At 53.5% G+C, this 11689-nt stretch overlaps 1 protein-coding gene across 1 annotated transcript; it reads left to right on the top strand.

Annotated features, from left to right (window-relative positions):
- The first annotated feature begins 1490 nt into the window (after nt 1-1490).
- On the top strand, nt 1491-9111 carry DOK2 (docking protein 2). Its single transcript, XM_003823620.6, has 5 exons — nt 1491-4434; nt 5463-5744; nt 5986-6073; nt 7119-7303; nt 8053-9111. The coding sequence occupies exons 1-5, from the start codon at nt 4372-4374 to the stop codon at nt 8671-8673; spliced, it is 1239 nt and encodes a 412-aa protein (XP_003823668.3). The 5' UTR covers nt 1491-4371; the 3' UTR covers nt 8674-9111.
- The last annotated feature ends 2578 nt before the right edge of the window (nt 9112-11689 follow it).

The following is an 11689-nucleotide window of genomic DNA, read 5'->3' as shown; positions in this document are numbered from 1 at the left end:
AGTCTTATCAGTCCCCAACATGCAAGTCACCTGCAAGTCCTGTTCAATCTATATCTAATATATACCCAATATGACCACTTCTCCATCCATCTCCACTGTTAACACCTTGGTCCAAGCCACCATTACCTTTCTCCTGTGCTCTGGTAATAGATTCCTAATTAGTTTCCCTGCTTCCTGTCTTGCCCCTTGATAACCCATTTTCCATATAGCTGGCTGCTGCAGAACATTATTTTATTTATTTGTTATTTTTTGAGACAGAGTCTTGCTCTGTTGCCCAGGCTGGAGTACAATGGCGCCATCTCTGCTCACTGCAACCTCCGCCTCCCTGGTTCAAGCGATTCTCCTGCCTTAGCCTCCCAAGTAGCTGAGATAACATGCGCCCACCACCATACCTGGCTAATTTTTGGATTTTTAGTAGAGACAGGGTTTCACCATGTTGGCCAAGCTGGTCTGGAACTGCTGACCTCAGGTTATCCGCTCGCCTCTGCCTCCCAAAGTGCTGGGATTACAGGTGTGAGCCACTGCGCCTGGCCAGAACATTTTTTTAAAATCATAATTCAGATAATTTACACTCCTACTTAAAATCCTTAAGTGGCCTCATGTTGCATTTAGAATTCGAATCTTTGCTGTGGCTCAAGAGGTCGTATGAGCTGACCTCACTCTACCATGCCCCCTCTGGCTCAATGCTCTGTGGTCATTCTGGCCTTGCAGTTCTGCAAAGCCAGGATCTCCTGCCTCAGGGCCTTTGCACTTGCAGTAACTTCTGCCTGGATTGGTTTCCCTTCAGATCGTGAAATGGCTGGCTCACTCTCCTCATAGACTTTTCAGCTCACTTGTCACCTCTCAGAGAGCCTTTTCTCACCACCCTCTTGAAAGTTGTCCCCTGTGCCTATCACTATCACAGCATTGATCACTGTCCAAAACTACATATTATTACTCTTTCATTATCAGTCCCTCCAACTAAAAGCAGACATAGTATAAACAACGATTCTGTCTATGTTGTATCCCTAGTACCTCTGCACAGAGTAGATGCTCAGTAAATAATTGTTGAGGCGGGGCATGGTGGCTCACACCTTTAATCCCAGCACTTTGGGAGGCTGAGGGGGGTGGATCAACTGAGGTCAGGAGTTTGAGAGCAGCCTGGCCAACATGGTGAAACCCCATCTCTACTAAAAATAAAAAAAATTAGCCAGGCATGGTGGTGCGCGCCTGTAATCCCAGCTACTCAGGAGGCTGAGGCAGGAGAATGGCTGGAACCCAGGAGATGGAGGTTGCAGTGAGCCGAGATTGTGCCACTGCATTACAGCCTGGACGACAGAGTAAGACTCCATCTCAAAAAATAAATTTAAAAAACCGTTGAATGTATTAACTTCTTTATGTCTCATTCTAGGGTGCATGTGGGTTTCATATGAAGACATAAAGCATTCTAAATATTATGTCACTGTTAGGTAACATGTTATGTTATGTTATGTTATGTTATAGGCCCTTCCTCTCAGCGGGTTTCTAGAACTGGGTTCTCTCTTTCCTTAGTACTGAGAAAAGTGATAGACTTAATGGAGAAAGGGTGGGGGCTACAAATGAAGCTCAAGAGACTGGCATTGTCCCTCTCCCACACCCCACAGTCAGGGACCACTGGGGGTGGAAGGGGCAGGGATGGGATCCTTCAGAACACACGCTCACTAATTCTTTCGCTCAGTCCTTCACCTGTCTCAGGCCCACATCAGTTCTCTGCCTATCCTATACGTACTTACCTGTTGTGTGCCCAGAACTACCCCTTAGCTAGCTTCCCTACCTGCACATCATTTGAGGGTTACCTAATCCCCAAGCCTGCCCAAGGAGTCAGACACAGTCTCCTCTCCTCCTTCCTTTGTTGCCCCAAAGACAAGGTCCCAGCCCTCTTATGTTAGGATTGGGTTGCTAATCACCGCAGCAGAATAGTAATGAAAATTTCTTGGAGCTGTGGTTCCTGACTCCTGCTGAGAGAAACCATTGTAAGGGACAGGATCCCAGTGGCTTAGAATGAGCCACAGGTGGGGTTTGGAGTGCCTTTTCCTTTCCCGTAAAAACAAAGACAAGCCAAGAGGCACCCTCAACTCCTTTACAATGCTTTTTCTACACATCATTGGTGCCTGCGGACCCTAAGGGCTTCTCATTCTGTGCGCTTCTGCTGTGTCTTGGAGCAATGTCTCCGGGCTCCTGTTTACAGGGTTTCCCCATGGCTAGGCAGAAGGTACTGGGGTTAGTGCTTCTACATCAGGGTCGCCACAAATCCTGCTAGGGACAGTTGAAGGGGCCTAGAAGGACTGCAAGGGTGTTGCTCTTGGTATATACTCTGCCGCCCTATCTTCTGCAGTCAACGGCTAAACTCCTCCAGCTTCCATAAGCAAGGGATGACAAGGGAGTGTCTGGATTGCCTGGGGTTCAGGCCTCCGGGTTTAAACAACTTTCAAGTAATCTGGTAAACTTGGGTGCCCCCCTGTGGTTCTGAGTGGAATGTGTCCATTTTGTCTTCAGGGAAGGCGATCAGGGTAGCAGGGGACATCCTCTGTCACCTTGCTACTCAGTGTGGTTTGGCCCACCCACCACCGGCAGCATCTCAGGGCTCATTCCAGACCTACTTTATTGGAGTCTACTTTGAACAAGATCTACATGTTACAGTTTGGAAGGCACTGCTCTGGCAGCCCCTAAGATGGCCATAAAGCCCTCCTCTTCTCACTCCCTGCACCAAAGACCATGCAGCTCCCAGGCAGAGTTGACTCTCCTTAGGGACTAAAGAGGAAGATTAGGTCACATCCCATTTCCATACCCCTAACCACTTGCCAAGGTGTGCTTTTCCCAAAACAGTATGCTTGGTTCTCCCTTGAGCTTTGGATCAACCTCTTCAAACCCAGGCATCACGGCTGAGGGCAGTGAGTTTGAAGTGACTCATCCTTGTCCTCACAGAGCTCATGACATTCATTTTTTTCAAGCTTATTTGGTCCAGTCCATGGCATGTACAGCAGAAGGCCTAAGCTGTGCACGGTGCTGCTCGCTCCTTGCCAGGGTAACTGAACCCCTGTTGTAGAGGAAATGGGCCTGTTTATATAAGCACCTGTTATGGGATTAACCCCAAGAGTGTTGGTCTGAGTCTCAGTTTTTTCCAACCCTTCTGCACCGTGCCTCCATACAGATTGCTTCTCTAAACCATCTGGCTTTAAGTTAAACTTCTCTGAGCAGCTGGGATTTCCCTACAGCAATGGATCTTTTTGCATGGATCTGGATTCCATTTAGGGGCCCTGCAAAATGTTGAATTAAAGATCAGGAGCCCTCGTCTCTACTTCTTCCTCTGCCCCCAACTACCTCTGTGACCTCAGGCAAGTTGCAAATTAGTGTGTTCATACCTGCCCTGCCTTTGTCAAAGGATGGCGTGGCTGATGAAAAGTGTGTGCCTAGAAGCTTTGCGAGCTACGAAGCACCTTCGGTAACTATGAAGCATTTTCAAAATGTATATGAAAGTGATTGCTATTGAAACTTAAGATAATTTGCAGATGAAACCTAAGCATCTTTCTAATGCTCAGGAATGCTTGCAAGAAGGCAAAAATCCAACAGTTGAGATGTACTTGGGGAGTCAGTCCCTTCTCCAGAGGGGATGATCATCTTTCTAGAATCTTTACAGGGTTGGTGTGAGTGTGTGTTGTTGGCAGACAGGGAGTGCTCGCATGTAGTTAAACGGTTGCCTCTCTCTCTCTCTCTCTCTGTGTGTGTGTGTGTGTGTGTGTATGTGAAACTGGTATCTGGTTAGGCCCACATGAGCTGTCTTATGTGTCTCTCTGTGTAATGCCGTGTGTGTCATTCAGCTGTTAAGCGTTGAGAGACCTGGGTTCTGGTTTGGTGGCCTTGAATAAATCCCTCAGACTTTCCAAGCCTGTTTCCTTATTTGTAACTTAGTGGTTTGTCCCTTCCAACTTGCGTACAGCTTGTTGGGGGGCCCTTCGCTACTGATTTCACTGTCTAGTTTGGTTTCTGGGTCTCTGTTCCAGTGGGCCAGCCACTCTTTGCTGGCGCCTCCCTGTGCCAACTTCTGTACCTGAATTGTTGCTCACTGAAGAGCTGGCATTTAGCTTTTTGGAAATTTTCTCTAACTCACTGGAAATGCAGGAAGCTTGAGTATAAAACTCACTCAGAAAAAAAAAAAAGAAAAAAAGAACACACACTCAAAAGAAACCGCAGGGCCTATCAGCCTGTCGTCATCGAGCAGACTAGAATAGTGTAGAAAACCCTAGGCAGAGAGGAAATGAACTTCAGAGAAGGGAAACACACGGCTGAGAAGAGAGAGGCAAGGGCAGGAGTGAAGGAGAGAGCTGAAGCCTGGGTCTCCGAGATGGTCAGAGGATGGGAGACGGGGCAGTGAAACAAGGCTTCTTGTATCTTCAGCAGCAGCAGACGTTTGGAAAGGTAGGAGTGAGGCTGGGCTGGGGTTGGGCAGGGGGCCTGGGAGGCTGCTAGAATTCCTGGGTTGGAGAGGGAGTTTCATATTCAAAACCCTTATAGGTCTGACTGTGCACCCACCAAGTTAGACCCAGAGCTCAACTTTGGGAGGGCTCTTTTCCTACCCGACGCTGTCTCCTGAACCAGGCCCCAACCAGGTCCCAAACTGTGCTCCTTACTGAGGGCTGTTTGCCCTGGGTGGGGGTGGAGGATGTGCTGCCTTCATCTCTTGCCTCTTTTGCTCTCTTGCTCTGTGTTGACTTCTTTTCACCAGACACCATGGAAGGGAATGGAAGGGGCAGCTGGAGGGACAGTTTAGGATGACAGGAGAGGTTCCTTCCCCACCCCAGTGGGGTGCATGTGGCTGGTGTTCAGCTTGGGCTGGGGCCTCTGGGGGCCTGGACCCCAGCCGGCTGTCCATCCTCTTTCCCCTTCCCTGGCCTCCTTGAACCAGGAAGTCCTCGTCCCCTAACCAACACTGGGGGGCACACCTGTCTCTCTCTCATGGCCCAACCTATCAAGGAATGAGGCACCAAGGTTCAGGAGGGTGGAGAGAAGTTCTCCTTCAGGATTTCGCACAGAAGGAGAATGAGGTCTCCAGCCCGGGTCACACGCCGCCCTCCTCACTCCCTCCTCTGGGCCTCGGCCACTGGCCCGCTTTCCTCCCCAGACTGGAGTCCACTGCGGTGGGCCTGTTTGGCCTTCTTGCAGCCTGCTTTGGGCTCATCCCGGTGTTGCATTCTGCCTGGGCAGTCTCTGCTCTTGCTCGTGGGCCTCTTTCTCGGGGCTGGCGGCTGATCTCCGATTTTCTAATTCCTGCAGTCACTGTCCTCTTCTCTGCCTCCCTGGGTCTCATGTGATCTTCACCTCTCTCTCCCCATCTCCAAGTGGCTGCCCCAGTCCCCCTCCCACGGTTCCTCTTCTCCCCTTGGCTCACGATCTCCCCGTCTCTGGGTGGCTCCCTCCCGCCCCCGCCTCCCACGCCTCTGGCACAGAAATGGCGCCGCTTCGGCGCCTCACTGTATGGAGGGTCGGACTGCGCCTTGGCCCGGCTGGAGCTGCAGGAGGGCCCGGAGAAGCCTCGTCGGTGTGAGGCTGCCCGGAAGGTCATCCGCCTCAGTGACTGCCTGCGGGTGGCCGAGGCCGGCGGAGAGGCCAGCAGCCCCCGGGACACCAGTGCCTTCTTCCTGGAGACCAAGGAGCGCCTGTACCTCCTGGCGGCCCCTGCAGCGGAGCGCGGCGACTGGGTGCAGGCCATCTGCCTCCTGGCCTTCCCCGTGAGTCGCCCGGGGTGCGGAAAGGGCAAGGGGGCGTGCAGGCCGAGGGTGTTAGATACTTCCTGTGGGCAAGTGTTACAGGTGTCAAGGTCAGGGTGATGGGGTGCTTCCTCGATGTGGAGGGACCCGAACCCAGTGTGCAGACAGAGCCAGCAGGTTGAGGTGGCCTGAAAGAAGGCTTGGGCCAGAGGGGGGGCCTGGGGATCGGGGAAGGTGATGAGACGTGGCGCCTCCTCCCTAGGGGCAGAGGAAGGAGCTCTCGGGGCCAGAGGGAAAGCAGAGCCGGCCCTGCATGGAGGAAAATGAATTGTACAGCAGCGCAGTCACAGGTGAGGGGGCGGGGGCTGCCCTGCTCTCCCCTGGGGGCTCTCCCCAGGGTGAGGTGGAGAGGAGGTGTGGGCTGGCTAGCTGCTGGCCCGGAGTCTTCCTGCCTTGTGGTTATCCCCAGCCTGGGCCAGCCCCGTTATCAGCCTCTCCTTCTCGCTTCCGGGTGCAGCCCAACGTAGGGAGCCTGCCCTGCCTTGAGTCTCTCCCTTGGTTCACCTCATCTTACCTAGGGCCTGCTGGTGGGAGAGGGGAAGGCTGGGGGCCCAGGTGAGGGTGCTGCTTTTTTCTATTTTTGAGACGGAGTTTTGCTCTTGTCGCTCAGGCTGGAGTGCAATGGCACAATCTCGGCTCACTGCAACCTCTGCTTTCCGGGTTCAAGCGATTCTCCTGCCTCAGCCTCCTGAGCAGCTGGGATTACAGGCGTCGGCCACCACGCCTGGCTAATTTTTTGTATTTTTAGTAGAGTCGGGGTTTCACCATGTTGGCCAGGCTGGTCTCAAACTCCTGACATCAGGTGATCCACCTGCCTCAGCCTCCCAAAGTGTTGGGATTACAGGCATGAGCTACCGCGCCTGGCCCCGGGTGCTGCTTTTGAGGAGCTGGTGGAGGGAGGAGAAACTTTCATCTGCCTTCCATCTAAGCTTCACCCCCAGGGCCCCGGCAGTGGGAGGGCAGGGCCAAGGCTTCACCTGCAGCTGTGACCGTAGGGACTAGGGTGGTGGCTGGTTTGGGGTGAGAGATGGGGTGGGGAAGACAAGACTGTGGCTCTGGCGACAGGGGCAGGAAGGATGTGGGCACGAGGTTGGGGTGGATGTGGGTAGGGGCGTGATGCCTACTAGGGTAGGGGGTGGAGGTACCTGGCCTTTTGGGGAGTATGACCTGGCACAGAGCAGCTCAGCCTCCAAGACCCAGGCAGGGGGCCATAAGTGTGTGGATAATACTGTTTCTAGAAAACTTCTGGTACACTCATTTAGAACTGGGCAGTGGTGAGGCAGGCCAGCTGTTTCCCATTAACTGCCTTCGCCTTCTCTCTCTTCTTCTCCCCAGTCGGCCCCCACAAGGAATTTGCTGTGACCATGAGACCTACAGAAGCCAGTGAGAGGTGCCACCTGCGGGGGTCCTATACCCTCCGGGCTGGGGAGAGTGCCCTTGAGCTGTGGGGTGGGCCCGAGCCAGGGACCCAGCTGTACGACTGGCCCTACAGGTTTCTGCGGCGCTTTGGGCGGGACAAGGTGAGTGGGAAGCTGCATCAGGGCAGGTTGAGAGAAAGGATAAGCTACGAACAAAGAGGGGTGAGAAGCAGCGAGGGGATGGGAGAGACCAGGAGAGGGAGATGGAGTGAAGCAAAGAATAGAGTGACAAGATGGCAGAAGTGGAGTAGAAGGAAGGAGAATGAGAAGAGGTGGAGAGACCGTAGAGGGGTAAACAGCATCTGAACTAGTGCCTAGCTCCATCCTTGAAATAGTGGCAGTGAGCAGGAAGGGCCTGGAGAGGGGAGAGGAGAGAGCCAAGTCTCTGCCTGTAGGGGAAAGCACAGAGGGCAGAGGAGGCTCCAGCAGTTCCCATGAAGGGAAGCTGGAGGTCCCAGGGCTTGGGTTAGGGATGGGGTTTAAGAAAGCATCCCTAGCTGGGTGCGGTGGCTCATGCCTGTAATCCCAGCACTTTGGGAGGCCGAGGCAGGTGGATCATGAGGTCAAGAGATCGAGACCATCCTGGCCAACATGGTGAAACCCTGTCTCTACAAAAAATACAAAAATTAGCTGGGCGTGGTGGCATGCGCCTATAGTCCCAGCTACCAGGGAGGCTGAGGCAGGAGAATCGCTTGAACCTGGGAGGCGGAGGTTGCAGTGAGCTGAGATCGTGCCACTGCACTCCAGCCTGGAGACACAGTGAGACTCTGTCTCCAAAAAAAAAAAAAAAAAAAAAAAAATGCACCCCTGCCCTGTGGCCTGGCCAATAACCTGCTTTCTCCCTGGTCCAGGTAACCTTTTCCTTTGAGGCAGGCCGTCGCTGCGTCTCTGGAGAGGGCAACTTTGAGTTCGAAACCCGGCAAGGCAATGAGATCTTCTTGGCCCTGGAAGAGGCCATCTCTGCCCAGAAGAATGCTGCACCCGCTACACCCCAACCCCAGCCGGCCACAATCCCCGCCTCGCTGCCCCGGCCTGAGAGCCCCTACTCTCGGCCGCATGACTCACTGCCGCCGCCTTCACCCACCACACCGGTGCCTGCTCCACGGCCTCGGGGCCAGGAGGGGGAGTATGCCGTGCCCTTCGATGCGGTGGCCCGTTCCTTGGGGAAGAACTTCAGGGGCATCTTGGCAGTCCCTCCTCAGCTCCTGGCCGACCCTCTGTACGACAGCATTGAGGAGACCCTGCCCTCTCGACCTGACCACATATACGATGAGCCCGAGGGAGTGGCTGCCCTGTCCCTCTATGACAGCCCGCAGGAGCCCCGGGGTGAGGCATGGAGGAGGCAGGCGACAGCTGACAGGGACCCTGCTGGCCTCCAGCATGTCCACCCAGCCGGGCAGGAGTTCTCTGCTTCTGGCTGGCAGCCAGGAACCGAGTATGACAATGTTGTACTTAAGAAAGGCCCAAAGTGACAGAGGCAGCGGAGGGATGGTCCACCGCCCCCTGGCTTCTGCTGGTGACTCCTCCTGACCACTGCATCAGAAGAACCTCCTCTGCCCCTTCTGGAGCCCGAGGTCTGGCCTGTCTTCGTTGGGGCTGATAAATTGCCTCTCCCAGGGCCTGCTGGGTGAGTCACCATCCCAAAGCAGGAAGGGTGCCCTGGAGAGAACCACCCTCCTCCTACTCTTTTTCCACTTCCTCCTCTTTCTTTCCCCAGCTGAGGAGGAACCTGGGGCATTTAGGGCAGAGGACAAAAGGATGTCAGCAATTGCTTGGGCTGCTTGGCTATGCAAGCCTCCTGCCTGCTGATGGCCACTTCAGGGACAGCCTGGGCCTAGGCACCCAGGGGGATGGCGGCAGCTTCCTGCACCTTTCAGATTTCTTGGTGGCATTAAAGCATTTTCAGAACATTTTTGTGTGGCATGAATGCTGTGGGAGTGAAGGCTCCAACTGACCAACCTTGATCACATCCTCTCCCAGCTGCAAGATCCCCCTGGGGCCTAGGCTGAGCCCCAAGCATCTGCTCACAGAGGCCTGTAAAAGTCAGTCAGGGTGCCCTGGGAATAGTGTTCAAGCATGTATCCCTTTTGCTGGGATGAGGTCAATGTCAGAAAAATGGTGGGGGAAGCACGGGGGAGCGGGGGGGGAGCCAAACTGCAAGGAAGGAAATAATTGGATTGATGGAGCCTCTTATACACCAGGAGTGGGAGTCACCAGGTGTGTGGTCCTGGGCCCTTTCGCTTCCCTGAGATTTGTGCACATCTTCATGAAATGAGGGGGTTGCCCCATGTGGGCAAGGAAGAGCCATCCAGCTCTGTGATTCCCATTGGCTCTGGGTTCCTAGGTCCCCACACACCATTTCCCCACAGGTCAGCCTGTGTCCTTGTGCTTGCTCCTCTTATCAAAACCTGCTTTCCTGGCAGGGTGTGTCCATGGACTTCAGCTATCAACCCAGTCCGCCGACAGCATGGGCACTGTTTGTGGGAGGCTGTAGACTGCGTGGCCTGTGAGAGACACACTGCCCAGAAGGGGATGAGATGAAACAAGGCACAGGTGTCTGTCACAGAGTGGGTGTGAGTGCCACAAGGGACCAGACAGGGCCATGAGTGCCAGAGAGGTAACTATTTGTTGGGAGCGCAAGAAAGGCTTCATATCAAAGGTACCATTTAAGGTGGGCATTTACGGGTGGGAAGGAGTTCCATGGAGATAAAGGGGATGTGAAGGAGCATCTTGGATAGGAATGGGAGTGTAGGTGAAACCACGGGGAGGTACGGATGTGTTGCTTTCGGGATGGAGTTCTACGCTCAGAGTGCAGGGAAGGTGGCACAATCTAGTTGGGAAGGCAGATTCTGACTGTATTAAGGGGAATTTGTACCTAATTAGAGGGAAAGGTGGAACAACTAAAGGCTTTTGAACAGGGAGTCCCATAAAAGCTGAGCTTTAGGGCAATAACCCGATAGCCCTGTGGAAGGTGGACTTAGGGTGGGAGGGGGTAGGTTGGGGCTGAATTGAAAAGGGGAAATTCTGCCAGGCACGGTGGCTTACACCTGCAATCCCAGCACTTTGGGAGGCTGAGGAGGGTGGATCATGAGGTCGGGAGTTCAACACCAGCCTGTCCAAGATGGTGAAACCCCATCTGTACTAAAAATACAAAAATTAGCTGGGCATGGTGGTGGGTACATGTAATCCCAGCTACTTGGGAGGCTGAGGCAGGAGAATTGCTTGCAGTGAGCTGAGATTGCACCACTGCACCCTACTGGGTGACAGAGCAGGACTCCGTCTCAAAAAAAAAAAAAAAAAAAGAAAAGAAAAAGAAAAGGGGAAATTCATCTGGGCACCGTGGCTCACACCTGTGATCCCAGCAACTTGGGAGGCCAAAGTGGGAGGATCACTTGAGCCCAGGAATTCGAAACCAACCTGGGCAACATAGTGATGAGACCCCATCTCTATAAAAACAAACAAACCAACAAACAAACTTAGCCAGGTGTGGCGGTGCATACTTGTAGTCCCAGCTACTTGGGAGGCTGAGGCTGGAGAATCATTTAGCCTCTGCAACAGAGCAAGACCCTGGCTCAAGAAAAGTGGGAAAGGGAGAAATTCAGAAAGGACTGGATTCAAAAGATGGTGTAGAGCTAGCACCTGTGGATCTTGGACTCATAGTGGATGTGGAACACAGAGAAAGAGGGTTTCTAGAGATACTTGGGTTTTTTGTTTGTTTGTTTGTTTTTCCTCCTGAGATAGAATCTCACTCTGTCACCTACGCTGGACTGTAGTGGTGTGATCTCGGCTCACTGAAATCTCAGCCTCCCGGGTTCAGCAATTCTCCCACCTCAGCCTCCCGAGTAGCTGGGACTGCAGGCGTGCACCACCACACCCGGCTAATTTTTTGTATTTTCAGTAGATATGGGGTTCCACCATGTTGGCCAGGCTGGTCTCAAACTCCTGACCTCAGGTAATCTGCCCACCTCAGCCTCCCAAAATGCTGGGATTACAGGTGTGAGCCACCACGCCAGGCTAATTTTTGTATTTTTTTTTAGTAGAGACGGGATTTCACCATGTTGGCCAGGCTGGTCTCAAACTCCTGACCTCAAGTGATCTGCCCACCTTGCCTCCCAAAGTGTTGGGATTACAGGCGTGAGCCACCATGCCCGGCCTGAGACTCAGGATTTGGGAACAAGATGAACTTAGTTTCTGATGCGTTGAGATGGAGATGGCTAGTATTGATCCGGCAAGACAAGTCCTGAAGCTGGGTGGGAGAGCTAGCGCTTAGGAGGGAGAGGGGCATAGACTTAGACATGGACGTTGGCCTCCCAGGTGTGCTGTGACCTCTGTTTCTCCTCTCACCGTGGCCTTTTCCCTTGTTGAAGGAACTTGAGCAATGGATCAGCTGCCTGGAGAGAGCCAGTGAGGGGCCTTCCTGTCTGTGTGGAAGGTGCCCCCTGGCACCCTCCCTTTCCAGCCTCTGGATCACTAAAGGCTGGAAGGCCC

The sequence above is a fragment of the Pan paniscus genome, chromosome 7, assembly GCF_029289425.2.
Source record: "Pan paniscus chromosome 7, NHGRI_mPanPan1-v2.0_pri, whole genome shotgun sequence".
Classification (NCBI taxonomy): Eukaryota; Metazoa; Chordata; class Mammalia; order Primates; family Hominidae; genus Pan; species Pan paniscus.
Note: the sequence above shows the minus strand (reverse complement) of the source record. Positions and strands in the feature narration are given on the sequence as shown.

What these genes read in the sequence shown, in the direction of transcription:
- DOK2 (XM_003823620.6), top strand. Translation starts at nt 4,372, where the DNA reads ATGGGAGACGGGGCAGTGAAACAAGGCTTCTTGTATCTTCAGCAGCAG. An exon ending in AGCAGCAGACGTTTGGAAAG is followed by an intron (nt 4,435 to 5,462) that starts GTAGGAGTGAGG and finishes CCTCTGGCACAG; the next exon opens with AAATGGCGCCGCTTCGGCGC. An exon ending in GTACAGCAGCGCAGTCACAG is followed by an intron (nt 6,074 to 7,118) that starts GTGAGGGGGCGG and finishes TCTTCTCCCCAG; the next exon opens with TCGGCCCCCACAAGGAATTT.